The sequence below is a fragment of the Girardinichthys multiradiatus genome, chromosome 11 (assembly GCF_021462225.1).
Source record: "Girardinichthys multiradiatus isolate DD_20200921_A chromosome 11, DD_fGirMul_XY1, whole genome shotgun sequence".
Taxonomy (NCBI): Eukaryota; Metazoa; Chordata; class Actinopteri; order Cyprinodontiformes; family Goodeidae; genus Girardinichthys; species Girardinichthys multiradiatus.
In genome coordinates this window covers 28,516,411-28,536,357 of record NC_061804.1, presented here as the reverse complement: position 1 = coordinate 28,536,357, position 19,947 = coordinate 28,516,411, and the positions used below count along the sequence as shown (strand labels likewise).

The window sequence follows — 19,947 nt, the reverse complement described above, 5'->3', positions numbered from 1 at the left end:
TTTGATTTCACAGAAGTTTGATTTACTTGGAGTTATATTGTGTTGTTTAAGTGTTCCCTTTATTTTTTTGAGCAGTGTAGTTTGACAAAATTGAGTCTGTGCGACGCAACACCCCCATGGCCCCCTACCTCTAAAATGAATCCGGCGCCGCTGCTTCTAAGGGCAATTTAACATACAAGGCCTGATAATAAAAGGTGGTCTCTTGAAGGACACCTGATTGCACATAATATTAACTTTAGTGCAGTTTTCGATCCTGAGCAAGCACGTTGGACACTGGAAAGGAGTTCCAACTTGTTAAGAACTATTGAGCAAATAGGCTCAGGGTAGGCTGTTGAAAAGAAATACCCACCAAAAGAAAAAGAAACACAACTGAAACAGTAACTTAATCAAGGGGAAAGGTTTAAGTATAGTCTTAAAATTATACAGAATATCCACTCTTCTAATCAAAACTATTGGCTGGTTCCACGTGAGAAAAGCTTTGATAAGTATATTCTCCAGAAACCACAAACAAACATCCTGTCTGTGAGCAAAGTGCCATGTAAGACGAATACAAGACTATGAGCTATTTAATGTGAGATGGATGCTTAACCTTTAACATCTTTAACTATTGTATTTTGTAATATTACAACCATAAACCTCACTGTATTTTATTGAGATTTTGTGTAACTGAACAATACAAATAGTGCAAATAACTGTTAAGTAGGAGTAAAACCATACATGGTTTTGAATTCTTTACAGATGAAAAGTGTGGTGTGCACTTGTATTTTGCTCCCCTAAGTCAATACTTTATAGAACCACTTTTCGTCACTAGCTTTTAACATCTGGAACCAGTTTTGTCCATTGTTTTTTGCCCAGTTTAATTCAGATTTAGAAAGCAGGTGTGAACAGCATGCATGTGAATTTACATGTCTTGCCACAGATTCTAACTTGGATTTTGACCTGAACATGTCCCCTCATCCTGCTATTGTAAGGAATGTCCGCAGCATGATACTCCCACCATTATGTTTCACCATAGGAATAGTGTTCAGGATGAAGTGCAGTGGTAGATTTCTACCGCACATAGTATTTTGAATTTAAGAAAAAAAGTTCAGTTTTGGTCTCATCTGACCAGAGAAATATCTTCCAAATATCTTAGTACATATCTGGTTCCACCTATATGTAGCAGAAACACAGCTTTACAACTGCAACCACCATGTTACATGGTTCTAATAAACAAAAGAAAGGCAATTGAACCAGCTCCATAACTTCCTATGTGGACTATTTTTGTCATGTCTTTGACATTTCAAAAAAATGTGTATGCTCAGATGAAGAGAGCAATATTAATAGGTGCCATTTAAGTCAAAAACTACATGGTATCTCTTTGCATTAGACAGCACCAGTGGTTTCTGAAATCAGTTCGTTACAAGGCTGAGACGAGGGGGGAAAATGAAAACCAGACAAAGTACAATAGAGCGATTTACTGAATGCTAATGGTGTGGAGGCAGGAAATGACAGGTAACAGAGAGCAACAACCTCTCAGAGTCAGATTTACATTTCATGGAATGATGGATGATTGAAGGCTTTGGTGAGGAGGAAGAGGGAGGCAGACATCTCCAGTTTGCCCTGCCCCCTCTGGAGAAGAGGGGTTTATAGAAATATAGAAATGCAAGAGAGAGAGGGACACAGACAGAGAAGAGGAGAGAGGGAGGAGAGAGAAAACAGGAGAGGGGGGGGGACGCAGGAACGCTATTGGTCGACTTTTTTAACACCAGCCATGGTTGAAATTTTTCTCTCGCAGTCTAAGAAATAGAGGAAAGAGACAGCCAGAGATGGCAGACTCAGGAAATACATTCAGAATCTCTGGAAGGGAGTCTGACAAATAGGGATTTTGGTAGAAAGAACAGGGAGATGAGAGGCAATCAGAGGCTGGTATCAATAAGTTATGACTTCTGAGGGCTGTGGAGGTGTCTTACTTATCAACAGGAGTGTTTTCAAAATCAGCATGACTGCGTACTGTGAACATGTAGATTCTCTGCAGGGTTCTGATTAAATATCTCCCCATCTTTCCCCACTTTTTCATTTTTCCTGCCAGAAGTGAAAAATTTTCCTGCACGTTGGAGAAGATCTGATTTAAAGGCTCTCTTTTGAGGGGAGAAATCTGAGGAATGCATCTGAGACGTAGATACAGGGAAAACAATACTGACATGGTGCCGACCCAAACTGACAGAAACAAGGACAGAGTGGACTGTTCAGAGGCAGACACGACTCCTACCAGACACAGGTATTCTCTACTCGATGTTAAGGTCAGTTAAAATATTAATCCATGCTTTGATTGTGTATTTATTGATCCTTTAAGTGTTAAAATTTTTGTGTTAATTCCAAACTTATATGTGCTGTCTAAATCTTATTTTGGTAAATTACTGGATCAACAAGTAATCTGCTTTTTCACAATAAGCCTGAGTAGTGAGTAAAGCAATATGTTCAACTGTAGGTAAGAAATATTAATCTTCAACAGTTTAATAATCGAAATAAGCTATACACCAACTATGGATCTTTACAAAGTCGTTAAACATGATCTGGAATAACCAGACTATAAGCCATAAACCTGACTACTTAAATACCATAAGCCATAACCATCCTGGACAGTAATCTTGTTTTTTTTTTTTTACTGCTCTTAATATCGACAAGAATCCTGTGCTTCTGCTGTCAGCTGTCCATCAGACACTTTTACCTTCAGAGACAAATGTGTAGGTTTTGTCTCAGGAGAAACTCCTTGGGGGAGGAGGACACATATATTTTGCCTGTCAGAGACTGAAAAAGAGAAGCACCGGGGGCCAACAACAGACAACTGTGGCTGAGAGCAAATTTCCTCAGAGCTTCCCAAACCCTAGCGAGACGGCCGCCGTCTTGCTGTCAGCTACACAAAAGGAGACAAATAGTGAACGCAGCACAGCCGGAGCTTGAGCTCACTATTGATTGTTACTTTAAGTGATTGCTCGACCTACCAGGACTATATAGACTCTGCTTGCACCTGAAGTGGAAACAGACAGTAAGCCCCACTCAGGTAGAAGAGGGAGGGAAAGATACCAGTAGCCTGAAAGTGATTCAAAGAGAGCAGGCAGGAAGTTTTTCTTCCTTCCCTCTGGTCATCAAGCTGGCTGGTGCACCCATGGCGTTCACCTTCGCGGCCTTCTGCTACATGCTCACCTTGGTACTGTGTGCTGGGCTCATCTTCTTTGTCATATGGCAGGTGAGTGGCACTGTGCACACTGAAACCACTGCATGGGTTGTGAAAATGAAATATTCACATGATGGGCCTGTGGATGTAAACTCTTATATCATCCCACACAGGCAGACAAACACATCCACCTACACACAGTTGTACAACACTTCTTGTTTTTTTCTCTTTTCTTCTGCATATGCACACTTTGCTACGGGCCATTTAGGGTTAATGTAATGGATAAATGTGCCTGTTAGTCCTGAATTGTGATTACTTCATTGTAGGAGCAGGTGGTGCCAGAGAAGTTGGGCTGCAGCCCACCACCATGACCAGACAGTCACTAACTATGACCATCACAAAACATAACCCTCCTGGATGGGCTTCATGCATCACTCGCTATATTCTATTTATCTATAAAATGTTTGCAAATGAGCCACCTAATTGGACTCCTTTGCGTCACTCTGTGCTACTTCCTGTCCTCAGAGTAAGTTCACTGATGATTTCTTTAAACCCCCTTGTGGGTAAAAAATGAATATTTGTCACATTTACTAACAACCAGGGACTAATATAATTGATGATATGATGGACTGCTTTTATTGTTTATGCCATGCATCATTGGTTATATTTTGCCTTACATTCTGAGCATTACTGTGACTATGCTGTTCTTGAAAATTCTTTAACAGTAAATGTTTGTGTTGTAAAACAGTTTTTGCTTTTAGACTGAGTTGCAGTTTTTTAATTGAGTAACACAAACTTGGGTCTTTATTTTAACTATTGTGTAAGGCTGACGTGTGTATGACATTGAGACCTACAAGTAGGATGGTAAGGCTAATATATAAGTTAAATTTAATTTATTTATGTATGTGTCAGTTTCTGTCGAACACGAATGTTATCAGTTGGATTTTAATGCTTTTTAGCAGTGGATAAGACAACATTTTGAAGAGGATGCATGCATTTTCATTTTGTATTCAGTCAGCCATTTCTGAGACCTGACAAAAGGCACCTTCTCAAACAAAGTGCTCAGGCCTTTTCCAAAATACACTGATCATGAATCTCACCCACCAGATTGTTGGGCATCTGCCTCCCTTCTTTGGGTGGAATTTATACAGACATCTCTGGAGACCCGAGCACTTTGTTTGGCGGATACACAAGTACACACTGCAAACACCTCAGCTTTGATGTCTCACCTATTTTTACATTTGCTGCATGGAGGCAGGCGTGATGTGAAGTATGAAATGCCTCATTAGGACTATAGGACTCAAAATGACTAACGTACCAATTGACTAAGTGGGAGAGACTACATGTGAGTCACTCTGTGTGTCTGCATGTGATATAGGTGGCAAGAGGTGTGCGTCCGGCTTGGCCTGGTGGTGATTTAAAAATCCCTGTCAAACCAGAAATATGATCCCTCCTCACTCCACTTCCACGCCCCTGTCTGCCTCCAACCACGGGTGCAGCACCCCAACTATGTAGGGCTCACAACCAATCACTTTTGTTTCTCTTAAAGAGTAACCATGGTGCCCAGCGAGGGACTCACCATGGAAACGGCATCTGTTTACAAGAGAGCTAAGTGCGAAAGATGAGGGGGTGCCATATGGACTGAGACGGGGAAATTACCAGGACATTTTCTATTATACATACAAGTGGTTTCTCTTCATGCAATCACTCACTGTTGATGTTCACTTCTCTAGTGATTATTTCTGTCTCTTCTTGCATTTTGACGAGTCATTTCCATACTTACTTGACGATCTGCACATTAGACCGTTTCCCTCTAAGAATTACTTTTGAAAATCGACCAAATCAGACAAATTCAGTGTCATCATGGGTGCTTACAGTTAGCTAGACTGAATGATTCTATTCGATTTTAGCATGCAACAAATAACCAAAGTCTTTCAATGCAAACAATCTCTCCAAATAGACGGTAAATGCATGCAAATTGCAGTCTAAGCTTGAAAATGCGCAAGATCCATTGATCATCTTAATGCATTTAATTATTGACACATGTATCTGTATGTATATTACTAAAACGTTAGATTTCAAAGTAAGATTTCCAAGTATTTTTCTGTGCAGTCAATGTCTCATTGACATGTCTGTGTATAACAGGGGCTAAAATTCACAAGGCAGCAAAATCAATGCTTTCTCTAATTGCATATGCACATCCACCCCTAAATCACCATGTGTGTTCTCACAATGTGAACAATGTGGCCGCAGCTGTGTGGGATGCTAAGAGGCGCTGCCGTCGATAGCATCAGCCTGCTGACTGAGACAAGGCAATTCTTACAAGTGTGGAAGAATCGAACTTAAAAGTCGAAAGAATATTTTCTCACACCATTCTGCTACTTTTTTCAGATCATTGCGTTTGATGAACTCCGCACAGACTTCAAAAACCCCATTGATCAGAGCAATCCCACCAGAGCGGTAAGAAGCCCATTGTTTCCCTTCTTGCAAAAACATTAAACCTTCATGTGCACAAAGAGCAATCTCTACTTTTAGAATACATCTTTTATTTACTTTCTGTTCAGAAATGATGACTTCAGATTTCTTTATAATCATTAGTTAGACATCACCATTTAATTGAGAAAAATGTGCTTGGGATCCCTTCAGTTATTTAATTGAGCTGAGTTGAGAGCAATGCATTAATTTTCTTAACAATAAATATTTGTACTATTATGAGTTCACTGTTAATCTTGGCTTGCAAGCAATTCCCACAGTGGTAAGCAGACAGTGTATCTTTGAGAAGTCATTTGTATGCAGATTAAAGCAATCAACGTTGTTCAAAGACGTTGTCTCCTTGGCCTAATCAGTTAAAGAGATCCATTCAAATGAGGCCTCTTTGTCATTGCTGTCAGAATGAAACGTTTCCACCCAGTGTTACAAGAACAAATCTATTCATAAACATTCTAATAGGAAAGAATTGATTAATTACAAAAAATTTGTTATTTATTAGCAGAGTTTCCTGCATAAACAATGCCTTATAAAAGTCCTCTAACCCATCTAAATTTTACCTCATTTTGTATTTTATTAGGATTTTATATTAAATCAGCACAAAGCAGCACATTATTGTGCATGGGAAGTAAAAAAGTGTTGGTTTTCAAATTTTTGCTGATGTTTTTTTTTAAAGCTTTCACTTTTTTACACATAAAAAATTTGCATTTGTATTTAGCCACCTCTACTCTGATACCCCTACATAAAATTCAGTACAGCCAACTAGGAAACACGCAGAAGAATGTGTTCCAGCCAGATGATGCTAGAATTAAGTTTTTGCCTACATGCATGTGGAAAATTAGCACTGTGCATACCCGTAAACCAGAGTTTAGGAACCATTTCAATGCAAAGAGACATTTTTGCCCTCGCTTCTAGTAAATACATTTCTATAGAGCCATAAAACCCTTTGGAAGAAAATATCTAACTTAATATAAAGATACTATACAAAATGTATTTACAGTTGAATTAAAGAACCACATTTGTATTTCTATTTTAGGATTTTAGAACAATGAAAAATGAACCTTTACAATAAGCAGATCCACCAGACTTCCTATTTTAATGCTGAACTGCTGTCAATGCCTTGCTTATATAAAACTGATGTTTTTCATCTACTTTGAGTTTATGTGCATATAAATCTAAAATCCAACAATATTGTTTTTGTTGTTGAACATCAAAAGTGCAATCAGTTGATTTGATTAAAACCAAAAAAAATAAAATGTGCATTTTATTTCCTGTTGTATTGGTCTTTTTCCTTTTTGGAGTTTCTATCATGATCCACAGCTGGTTGTGCTTTTGTTCTCACTTGTGTTTGTATTTAGATCATTTTAGAGTTGTCATTAGGGTTTCTCCATATTTGTGCATTGCTTTATGTTAATTTTGTCACAATCACATCTCCACTGCATTTAAGCTCCTTGGTTTCTTTCTCTCACTGCTGGATTTTCCTGTTGCCTTCTCCGTGTTTCCTGTGTGTTTCCCTCGTGTTCTGCAAGTTTTCAGTTTCGTCATTAATTACAATCTCCTTCATTCATCTCCTGTTGCTATTTGGATTCTCCTCAACACACAGCAAACATGACAGTTTTTATGGAGATATTGAACCAAACCACACAGAAAGACCCCTATCTAAACATTAAATAACCACTGTGAAACATGGTGGTGGCAGCCTCATACTGTGGGGATGATTTTCTTTAGCAGGGACAATGAAGCTCATCAGAGTCGGTCAGAGTTAAAGACATAAACAATTCCTTAAAAAACATTTAGTTGTAAGTCCCCAAATAACAAAAACAGTTTATTTACAAAAACCTTTTTAGATATTGCCATAAATCTTCAACAAATGATCTTTGATGAATGACCTACCTTCGTCAATGGTTAGAATAAGTGTTGGCTGGTTTGTGACAGTCCTTTTGTTTAATCAAAAAAGTCACTTCTGTTGCTGTAGAGTATTATAATTTTAGCAAAATAGAAAATATTTTCCTAAATCAAAGACATTCTTCTTTCATTCGTTTTTAAATAAACATTATAGTTGAACTCAGAAATTTAAATAAAAATTAATTCCAATATTAAATGAAACAGGACCTCAATGAAGTGCTCAAATATAAGCTGATTCAGTTCATGTTCAGCAAACTTTATGGGTCTTTCAAAACATTGCATATCTACTCGTCTTCAGGTTATCAAAGATGGTTTTGTCAAATTAAACTTTCAACGATGAGTCGCGGCTATGTAGCTAACAGGAATGAAAGAAAGGACATTGAATGAAACTCTGTGGCCATTTTTGAGAGAAGTGAACACTGTAATCGCCAATCAAAAGATTAAAGCACAAACAATAGCTGCAGACAACAATGATAGGAAGGCAGCTTTTAATCCAGAGTGCGGCTGTCTGTCGTCATGGAAACCACACGGTCTTCTCATAGCGGCTGTAAAGCCAGCCCATCATTCATGCGCAGTAATTTCGCCTGTGTGCTTGCCTGGATAGTAAGATGACCTCAAACTATAAAACTGTTGTTGGCTAGTCTGGTGGTTGGTTTGGAGAAGGTGAAACTAGTTTGTTGTACCAAGGTCTTTCACAATAATCGCTTTTCAACATAGTTGGCAGGTTGGACGTCCATCTTGGGGCTAAACCTCATTCTCACCACAATCTTTAAAGAAGACAACAACAATATCTTCCAGCAGCCTGCAGGCTAACAAGCAGGTTAACAATGTTGCCTGTCTCTGTTTCTTCAGACATAGCTCAACAACATCTAAATGTCCCCTTACTACCTTTACCTTAAGTTAAGCATGCTTACTAGTATGTCTCCTACTTTTTATTTTATCTGCTTTAGTAAATTGTGGGAAATACATGATATTACCAGCTGTCTTATTGTTAAATTAGAATTTCGATGTTATTGAAAACAAAACGTTGCACGCCCTTAGATGGAGGTGATTCCAGGGCAATCCTATTAGTGGCTGCTAAAGACCTCATCTTCCAGCACATTGGATTGGTTTGGATCAAATGATATGTATGCATTAAAATGGCTCAGTCAAAGCCCAGACCTAATTAGGAATCTATGGCACAATTTGCAAACTGATGTTCTCCATCAAATCAGACTGAGACTGAACTATTTTGTAAACAGGCAAAAATGTCATGTCTCTACTTGTGCAAAGCTGGTAAAGTAAAAGTCTTGACTCAAACATGTTGAATAACAATACACACCACACTTTTTGGATTTAGATTTGTTGAAATTTTTCCTTCCACTTAACAATTTTGTGCTACTTTTCGTTGCTGTATCGCATGAAATCCTAATAAAATACATTAAACTTTATGGTTGTATTGTCACCAAATGAAGAAGGGGCTGTGAATACTTTTCCAAGGCTGTGTCAGTGATTTCTTGCCATTACTTAAGTTAATAGCATTATCATGAGTCAGAAGAAAGTGCAATCATTCACTTAGCAAGTGAGGAGCAGCTGTGAACGTCTTTTTCACAAGATAGCTAATGTTCTAGCAGTCATGTGAACCTTCATCTGAAAGTGAGGGAGTGATGAGGAGTGGGAGAGGAAACTGTGAGAGCAGGCAGTGGGTGTGTGGAGGCATGCCAGCCACAGGAAGTGGACACAAAAGCAGCACCACCTGTAAAAGCTACGACAGTCTCTGACAAAGTGGAAGCCGTTTTGTAACGCTGAAAGCTCGATGAAGGGAGAATCAAAGGTACATGACTGAATGGCATTACCCCACACTGTAAAGTGACAACTTGAACATGTCAGGTGTCTAAAACTTGATGTGCCAGGATGCAGTGCTGCCAGTTTCTCCCAAAATAAATAAACTGGATAAACAAAGGAGGAATTACGTGGACACAGCCTGCAAAAATACACAGCGCTAGTAAAGCCAAGAGAAACCCATGTTCACTCAGCCGGGATTGTGTACAAATAGGGCAAAGTCAGTAAACATTTGAGAGCAAGAGAGAAATTACATACAGACAACATGGGAGTGTTGAAACACATGTTTCCAGTTTGGATTTGTGTTTCTAGCTAATATTTACTGTTGGAGTCTCAAAATCAAAGCCGGTCCAAGCCTGAGTGGACCAAAAACGAATTTAATTTATGGATTCTTTCAACTTTCATTAATCACCACACCTCAGCTAATATCCCTTTTATATTATCTATGTTCAAAATGTAGAAATCATACAGCTAACACTAATAATCTTGTGACCCTTAAAAACAAGACTGTTGTCAACTAGCACAACTAGCATTCTTTATTAGCCAGTTCTTTAGTTTAGGAATTAAATAACTACCTTCTTTCTCACTTCAGTTTGATTGTTATATTTTTTTACAATAATGTTCCAAAAAAGGTTTTGTTTCAAAAATTCAAAGCTAATTAACTTTTGGAAACTCAACTCGATGACGTCCGAATTTCCTACTTGGAATTCTTGTTGTACTTCCTACTGGGAACTGGGAAGATCCAACTTCAGAGTGCAAAGAAAACGTACCATTACTTCACATGACAACAGCAACCAGATTGTGCTTCGAGAGACAAACATAACTTCAACGAGAAATAACGCCGCGTTTTCCCCCCGCTAGTGGTGGACCAACATGTTGTTTTTTTTTAATTGGCCGCAGAACGATTATTCTGATCAGTTTCATTTAAATTAAAGTACGTCAAAGTAATTTATTATTCAAAACCAATAGGTAAAAATAAAAATTTTTAATCTATTTTCCTCACCACTTTTTTCTTTTTAATCTGTTTTGTTTAATGTTTCTGCCGCCTCTGATAAATGCCCCGTTTGGTTTCATTATTAGAACTGGTCCCATTGAGCCTGGATGACCTGACACAAATAAGGGCACCTGAGGGAGGCTACTGACTATAAAGACTGAGTAGCACAACAGTTTACAACTCCAATACCAAACCAAGTAACATACAGTATAACTCTTTCACCTATCTGGTAGGATGAGAACGGAAATTGGTGCACGTAAACGGATGTGGGGCATGGAGCTTGAAAAAGAAGAGAGAATCAGAGAGACTATACTAACAACGCCGAAGCAGAATAGTTGAGAGCTGGCTGAAGATTCAGGGCAGAATTTACTCTCAGGTCAGCAGGGAGTCCTCCATTTATGTCCACAATTTCAAAAAAGTAACTAAAGGGAGCAGACATCTAGGGGCTTCAACCAGAGACAGAAGCTTTAAAAAAAAGGAGACTTATAAATAAAAGTGAATTTTAGACTTGTTTGGATGAACATGGCAACGTTTCTTATTTGATGGAATTTTGTTTCAACAAAAAAAAAAAAATCAAACAGACGACCCATCTGTTACTGGACTAATGGTATTTTAGTTTCACTGCTCTAGTAAGCCGATGAAAAGCTTGATGAAAAGTAAAAAAGCTTGAGCAAAACATATAATTTCCCCACACAGGCTTGTCAATGTACATTCAATTAAAACATGATGATGACAGGGAGCTGTCTGATGGCTAATCAATGCTGTAAAAGATGGACGGCTTTCATATCAGAGCTCGTAATTGAGCCTCGTGTTATTACTCACGGGAGAGCTGTTAGTGGGACCAGTCAAAACATCTGCACCATAACATCACAGTCCATTTTATGTAGATGCTGTGTTTTGGGTTGATGGATGCAATCAATCTAGGCTTTTCTGAACCATTTAAAAAATACCATGTAGAAAATCTGGCACCTTATTTTGTTTGAGGTAAAATGATGGTGTTTTAGTGAACAATTACTATAAATAATAATATTTACAGCCATGAAGACCTATTTGTTTTAGTCCCCAAATTTCTTTAAAGAGGCTAAAATGTAAAAAAAAAAAGATCTTAAATGTAAAAAATGCAAACAAAGAGCAGGTACTGTTTTTGTTTTGTGACCATTTTTATTTTTAGTAAAGTCCAGTAATTTGCTGACAATTGACCAGTTTTTTCTTTATATCCTCCTTGCAGAGAGAAAGGATCTTGAACATCGAACGGATCTGCAACCTGCTCCGCAGAGTGAGTAATAGCTGTTTTTCACCTTTGGGTGGGTGGATGACTAAGGCAGAGGGTCTTCAGACAACCATGACCATTTGTCTCTTTCCAAGTATTATGAAGATCATGACGCAGAGCTGATTCACATATATTCCTCTCCTCAAGATGTACCATTTGAGCGCTGCAGATAGGCGGCCATGGAGATGCCATAAAGGTTTTATTTCTGTGAAGTCTTTTATTATCTTGTTTCTAGGCTTTCAGGGGGAAAAAACTTGGTCTCTCTGAAAGCTCATGTGGTTCCTAATGCTCCATTGAAAATACATAACATGGATATTCAGGGGCTTAAAGAAAAAAAAATATCTGGAGATGATCAAATATAGAACAATGAGAACTATAAGTCAAGAGAAAGATTGTAAGCATAGCATTTGGGTTTTTACAGTTTAAGTGATAAGTCTAATGCAAATTGACTCATACTGTATATTGTATATGAGGACAACCCTTGAACACTCCATCCCTCTTGTTAAACATGGTGGTGGCGGAATCATGCTGTGGGGATGCTTTGTTTCAGCAGGGACAGGGAAGCTGGTCAGAGTTAAAGCGAACATGGGTGGAGCTAAATGAAGGGCATTTCGGGCACAAAACCTGTCAGAAGTCGCAAAACACTGGGATGGAGGTTGACCTTCTAGGAGGGCAACGTCTCTGAAACATAGTGCCAGAGCTACAATGGAATGGTTTAGATCGAACCAGTTTCATCTGTTAGAATGGCCTAGTCCAAGTCCATACCTAAATTCAAATGGGAATTTATGGCAAGCGTTAAAAAAATTTTCACAGATGCTTTCCATCAAAGATAAATTGACAGACATATTTTGTGTGACTGCTGGTAGAGAAATACCCTGAAAGACATGCAGCTGTACCTGCAACAAAATAGAGGGGCTAAATACAAATATATAGTTCACTTCTCAATTCGCTGCACATGAAGCTTCTAAACAACAGTTATAACGCTGACTGATAGCTTTATGCATGAATAGTTTTCTATATTATGCTGCAGTGCAGCAGCTTAACATATAACCAATCCATCTCCCCCTAAATTAGATGAAGCATTTATTTATATTGCTGGCATGACAATGTAATTTCAATTAACATTGACTGTTGCAGGAGACGACATGCATGACGGCATACGTTTTCAGCTTCATTTGAGCCTGGTAATCCCAAAACATTGGCTTTCCTTCATTTTTCTCCTGCATATGATGAAGTGTACTCTCATGCAAGCCCAAGTTGCCAGCGGTTGACAGTTTTCACACATTTATTTTTTCCTTTAAAGCTGCCTGTTAATTATTTTCATTTTAACACAGTGGCTAGGAGCGTTGAACATTTTTTATCCAATTTTTGACAAATTCACCTTTGTGCAATATTTCGGTTGATTCATTTATTTCAAATCAACTGTAATTTTTAATATATGTTTGTAACATACTAAACTGTACATGGCAAAACAAGACAGCGTTTCTCTGGGGTTGCATGAACTAGATAACAAAAAGGAGATATAAGTGCAACAAAGGGTAAATAGAATTTCAGAAGTTCTGCATATAGGCATCTTGAGGCAGAACGCTTTGCAGGATTATGGTGGTTCAGCCTTGAATGTTGTGGTACAGTTTGCTTGAAATTAGAAGTTTATAAAGTCCAGGGTGGGAGGAGTCTCTGAAGACTGCAGCAGTTCTCAAACAGATGCTGTACTAATGGTAGAGAGACTCCACTGAGCTTTTCAGGTCCCCTCACTATCCTCTGCAGGGTGCTGAGCTCCACCATATATGTTTATATATGTGTTTACAATGGGAGAAAACTGCTGATTTGGGGAATTATACAGCAGTTGTTTGAATCACTTAGCCTCAGCCAAATGTTGATGTGGAGGGAAACTAGCAGCTTTTAAATCAGTGTAAAAACCAACTGTGGGATTTCTACAAACCTATTAAATCCTGTCTGCATACCATTGGATCTATATTTGCACTTTTAGCAGCAGTTTGTCATGAGTAACTTTAACACCTCCAACCTGAAGGTGTTTGCTTCGCAGTGTGAGTTTACTTGCCTAGACTATGTCGTTCTATCATATCATTCAACACTGCAGGCGTTGCCACAAAGCTTTTGCTGTGTATCAGCTGAAAGTCATACAACAGAGTCCCTGTCTTTGTTCTAACCAGTTGGTGGTACCAGAGTACTCCATCCACGGCCTCTTCTGCTTGATGTTCATGTGTGCTGGAGAGTGGGTCACACTTGGCCTCAATATACCGCTGCTCTTCTACCATCTGTGGAGGTACGGTCCCACAGCAGATGTCTGATCACTGTGTGTTGAACCGATGACCCAAAACCGCTGTTCTTTCAGGTTTTTGCATCGACCAGCTGACGGGTCAGAGGTGATGTATGATCCCGTCAGTGTGATGAATGCTGACATTCTCAACTACTGTCAGAAGGAGTCCTGGTGTAAGCTAGGCTTCTACTTGCTCTCTTTCTTCTATTACTTGTACAGGTGAGTAGGTCATTTCCTTTACTTACAGTCGTAAAAAAAAAATGAGGATATGTAGAAAATATTCAGCTTTTTAAAAAAAAAGAAATGTTTACATATGTGTGTCAAATCTTTTTTTATTATTTCTGGAAAAGAAAAAACAGGAATTAACCTATTTTGACTCATTAAATAAAACGTAGTGACAGAAATCAGTGTTCTGAGAAAAAAGTTAGGACACCCTAACCCCCTAATGGCTAGTGTTACAGTCTTTGGCTGAAATAACTTCAGTGAGAAGCTTCCTGTAACCATCTATCAGTCTCTGACATCAGTTTGAGGAAAGTTTGGCCCTTTCCTCACTTTGAGTTGTGAGATGTTTAAGCAGTTTCTAGCTTTTACAGCTGGTTAACGTCACCCTACATCATCTCAATGAGATTAAGATCTGGGCTTTGATTTGGTTCAGAACTTTCCATTCCTATTTTGTTTTTATTTATTTGGTACTTGTGGCCTTTGTTGTACATTAATCAGACAGCAAGGAGGGTGGAGAGAGAGAAGGGGATGACATGTAGCAAATGGCCCAAGACCAGGAATCAAACTCAGGACAACGGCATTGAGGGCTATAGTCTCTGCACATGGTGCACACGTTCCACCAACTGAGCCATCAACATCCCCAGAAGCCCTGGTGCTTGTCTAATTTCCCTCTGTCAAACATTATTCTGGCCTTCATGTTTTCCTTAAAAAGCAAAGTTTTCCTACTTGCATACTTCCCATTAAAGTTAAACATTTAAAGTCAATTTCTGATTGAATAGACAAGCACCTTTATATAAGCAGTAGCAACAGTCTGATGTACAGGTCCTTCTCAAAAAATTAGCATATTGTGATAAAGTTCATTATTTTCCATAATGTCATGATGAAAATTTAACATTCATATATTTTAGATTCATTGCACACTAACTGAAATATTTCAGGTCTTTTCTTGTCTTAATACGGATGATTTTGGCATACAGCTCATGAAAACCCAAAATTCCTATCTCACAAAATTAGCATATTTTATCCGACCAATAAAAGAAAAGTGTTTTTAATACAAAAAACGTCAACCTTCAAATAATCATGTACAGTTATGCACTCAATACTTGGTCGGGAATCCTTTGGCAGAAATGACTGCTTCAATGCGGCGTGGCATGGAGGCAATCAGCCTGTGGCACTGCTGAGGTCTTATGGAGGCCCAGGATGCTTCGATAGCGGCCTTTAGCTCATCCAGAGTGTTGGGTCTTGAGTCTCTCAACGTTCTCTTCACAATATCCCACAGATTCTCTATGGGGTTCAGGTCAGGAGAGTTGGCAGGCCAATTGAGCACAGTGATACCATGGTCAGTAAACCATTTACCAGTGGTTTTGGCACTGTGAGCAGGTGCCAGGTCGTGCTGAAAAATGAAATCTTCATCTCCATAAAGCTTTTCAGCAGATGGAAGCATGAAGTGCTCCAAAATCTCCTGATAGCTAGCTGCATTGACCCTGCCCTTGATAAAACACAGTGGACCAACACCAGCAGCTGACACGGCACCCCAGACCATCACTGACTGTGGGTACTTGACACTGGACTTCTGGCATTTTGGCAATTCCTTCTCCCCAGTCTTCCTCCAGACTCTGGCACCTTGATTTCCGAATGACATGCAGAATTTGCTTTCATCCGAAAAAAGTACTTTGGACCACTGAGCAACAGTCCAGTGCTGCTTCTCTGTAGCCCAGGTCTGGGGAATGCGGCACCTGTAGCCCATTTCCTGCACACGCCTGTGCACGGTGGCTCTGGATGTTTCTTCTCCAGACTCAGTCCACTGCTTCCGCAGGTCCCCCAAGGTCTGGAATCGGCCCTTCTCCATAATCTTCCTCAGGGTCCGGTCACCTCTTCTCGTTGTGCAGCGTTTTCTGCCACTCTTTTTCCTTCCCACAGACTTCCCACTGAGGTGCCTTGATACAGCACTCTGGGAACAGCCTATTCGTACAGAAATGTCTTTCTGTGTCTTACCCTCTTGCTTGAGGGTGTCAATAGTGGCCTTCTGGACAGCAGTCAGGTCGGCAGTCTTACCCATGATTGGGGTTTTGAGTGATGAACCAGGCTGGGAGTTTTAAAGGCCTCAGGAATCTTTTGCAGGTGTTTAGAGTTAACTCGTTGATTCAGATGATTAGGTTCATAGCTCGTTTAGAGACCCTTTTAATGATATGCTAATTTTGTGAGATAGGAATTTTGGGTTTTCATGAGCTGTATGCCAAAATCATCCGTATTAAGACAATAAAAGACCTGAAATATTTCAGTTAGTGTGCAATGAATCTAAAATATATGAATGTTAAATTTTCATCATGACATTATGGAAAATAATGAACTTTATCACAATATGCTAATTTTTTGAGAAGGACCTGTATAGGTGCTGTGATGAAATTTTAGGATTTGCAGAGATTTCTTTTAGCATCTTGTGGTCCGCTTACAGATTGAACTTGCTTTGACAACCAGACCTGGGCATGCTAGTAGCTGTTTTGTATGTTGTCCAAGGCAACTGGAAACCAATTTTCCAACATTGGAATGGCTTATTACAAATTCGTTTAAGATCCCTTTAAATTTCCTACCAGACTCATAAACTGCAACAGCTCTTTTTTCTGAAGACCATTTTCTGAACATCTCTTTGGATCTTACTATAGTGTTACTCTCACTTCAACAGCCAGGATCTCAAGGAACTACATGTCTGAGGTTTAAACAAAGCAGACCTCCTTCATAATGTTGAGTAACAATGTTTTAGCTTTGTGACCTCGATGTGAAACACCGATGGTTATTTTGGCAATTTAAAGTGGGAATAAATGTGGGGTTCATTTTATCACCAGAAATGGGAGTTTTAATTCTTAATTATGTTTTACCAACTTTTTAAAAGGTCTTTTCTTTGATTTTATTGTTTTTTGTTTTTTTTTAGAATTATTCTATCTAGTTAGAATTGATTTTAGATATCCAAATGTTCAAATATGTTAGAAAAATACAAAAGCTATCATAGGACTTTGTTTTCAAATTATATTCGGACTAAAAGTGGGGAATTTTATTTTAAAGCAGCGTCTAATTTCACATAGTTTTTGAATGAATGGAATCAGGGCATGAATAATATTGGACTCAATAGTTATGTTTTTTGTTCAATGAAAGAATTGATTGTTCAGCAAATGTAAACTAATTTAACTGAAATGATTTATGTTTGGATGCTTTAATTATTATGATTGTTATTATTACAGTTTTCGAAAGTTACCCCAGAATTCTAGTTAATTCCCATACATTCCCATAAATTCCCATAATTCCTATGGAAGGTTTACAATTTGGAACATTTTCAGAATTCCCCAGCTTCCCCGACCTCACCATAAATATACTTGTATTTTCCATAACTTTGCAACCAGTTCAGTCATGCCTGTCAGCTTTGTTGTATTACTTACATTGTGTTAACCTTTGCCTAATTTCCCTCCACAGTATGGTCTACGCCTTGGTGAGCTTCTAACAAGTGATGTAAAGATCTAACTTGAAGGACCTTTATGATATCCAAAACAGATGGAGGCAAACTCTTCTTCTTTTCATGTTTGCTGACTTTTTTGGCCATCTTTTGGGCAAAATAAGAAGACCGATCTGACTGAATGTGAGTGTGATGGTGTTACTTAAGATCTATTTTAACCCTTCATCCCAGAAACCACAGTCAGATGCCTGGAGAAAAACAGCTCTGAAAGACTGAAAAGAAACAAAAAGAGGATGTTTGAGATGCCTTTGACCCAATACACCATTTACAAATATTTCTGAAGGGCTGGATTTCCCCGCGCTGCTCTTACTGATCCAGTCGCTCAACTCACTGTGAATCTCCAAACACTTAGGGGCTGGAAAAGAAAATGTCTGTAATCTAAAAGCAGGAACATTTTGGTATTAGTCATTATATTTTAAACGCCGGTTATGTTGAACAATCACACTAATTGTGTGCATTTTGCTTTATGAAAAGGCTAAAACTGTGCTGGAGAGCTGGTGCCCACGCACTGTAAGAAATGCAGATGCCAATGAGCTCCACAGACCTACTAGGTTTGTCAAGCTCTGACAAAAAATAAGGTGAATATGACAAGATAAATAACATCCAGGTACAAATCGAACCCAGTCTCACAGGAAAACATGAAAGGGCCACTAGCAACAACTCTGTGTGTGCACATCAGTGCAAATCTGTAAGTTATGAACAAAAAACACAGCAAACAAGCTTTTTCAACTGAGTGGGCATGAAGTGTATTAGTTTTCACGCCTATGTACACATTTTGCTGTGAAACTGGGTTCCTTATCGTAAAATTGACTTTAAGGGTCTACATGCTTTCAAAAGAGGTATGTCTGTAGCTGTAAAAACATCTATTTATTGCTTCATAGGTTCATGCTTTTGAGTAATAATGCCACATGTTTATTAAAAAAAAAAAAACTTGTGCCAAATTTTTAAATAAATCATATTTAGTGCATTTAAAGGAATACTTTAGATTTTTTTTTCTAAATTAAGCTCTGTAAAGTTATCAGTACTAGTTTCCTCACCTGTAGTAGACAAAAGTTGTTCAAAAAGTGAAAACACATCTTTAGAGCTGAGAATAACTTTACAAAACTTTACTTCCAAATATCAGAATATCCCTTTAGCATCTGGCACCTGGTTTTGTTTATTTTTTTGAAGAAAAGAAATATAGAAAAAAATTTCTGTTGTACTCATAGTGTGCAGAGAGCGCCTTATTCCCCTTTCCAGTGAAGTTTACTCTCACTCATCTGCATCTATACTATAGTTATTTTAGTGAGCAGTTTTAAATCTTTTTTCCGATCCGAGGTAGAGTAGTGATCTTATGTACAAAAGCAATTAAAAACAGCAAAATAGCAATGTAATATGATTCATGAGACATATCAAAGGTGTGTTATTCTGTGTTTATAATACCAATGAGTGAGGCTTGAGTGCCAGATGAGACTTTTATGACTTAATGAGGAAGCTTCAGTTATTGAGGAAGGGTAAAAACGTAGTGAAGTCATCAATAGTACAGCTCCAGTCATAGAGGCGACAGATGTTTGGTGTTAACCAGCAAAGGGTTTCTGCAGCAGATGCAGCGGTCTGACTGGGCAAATGTGTGAGGAACAAATAAGCTTAGATGCTGTGAACGGGGTGTGAAATTCTTGTACACTGCAGCCTATGGAAGACACTGCAATGAGTAAAAGTCAGCTGTGTGTCACTGACCAGTACGCGCTGTTTAAATGATGCCACAGTTTCTGTTAAATAAAGAAAAACTATGATAAAAATAATATAACCATGGAGCACACAGAAATACCACAATCAAAATACATCATCCATGCATTCTAGATAACCTTTACTGTGGATAATATAAGCCTACAGTAGATTCATTATCATGCTTTTGTTCTCAAACAGCAAGTTCTGCAAACGTATACAGAATAAACACAAACGTCTCTCGAAAATACCAGAATGTATTAACAAAATACTTCAACTTCCAGTTAAAATACTTTAGTCAAGGATGCCGCCATCCCCGTACTTCACAGTTGGGATAATGTTGTCAGGTTTGCAAGCTTCCCCGTTTTTCCAGCCCTAATGTAACAATGGTCATTATGGCAAAACATTTTAATTTTATTTTTATCACACCACAGGACACACCTCTCTTGCTAAGGTATATGTCCCTGATGGCATTTTCACATTGTGATCTGACCCTTTTTGTTGTTTTATGGAGAAATGGATTCATCCTCTTTAAGGAGCTTTTTAGCCCATTTCGACAAAGAAAATTTGGTCCACAGTGGATAACTGTCTTAGTCAACAT

General features: G+C 38.5%; 1 protein-coding gene across 6 annotated transcripts in view; it reads left to right on the top strand.

Moving 5' to 3' along the window:
* The window catches only part of cnih2 (cornichon family AMPA receptor auxiliary protein 2), a 54,995-nt gene extending 37,079 nt beyond the window's left edge, over window positions 1-17,916 (top strand). For 2 of the 6 annotated variants that reach the window (XR_007040165.1, XR_007040163.1), the window contains exons 4-8: window positions 2,072-3,229; window positions 5,549-5,617; window positions 11,593-11,640; window positions 13,809-14,134; window positions 17,603-17,916. Coding sequence is in view for 4 of the 6 variants with exons in the window: in XM_047378295.1 (XP_047234251.1) it covers window positions 3,444-3,683; window positions 5,549-5,617; window positions 11,593-11,640; window positions 13,809-13,946 (495 nt within the window). In the remaining 2 variants the exon portion in view is untranslated. Of the gene's footprint in view, window positions 1-1,795; window positions 3,230-3,309; window positions 3,684-5,548; window positions 5,618-11,592; window positions 11,641-13,808; window positions 14,135-17,602 lie in introns of those variants that run through there. The other 4 variants (XM_047378297.1, XM_047378298.1, XM_047378296.1 and 1 more) reach the window with 4 other exon arrangements.
* The last annotated feature ends 2,031 nt before the right edge of the window (window positions 17,917-19,947 follow it).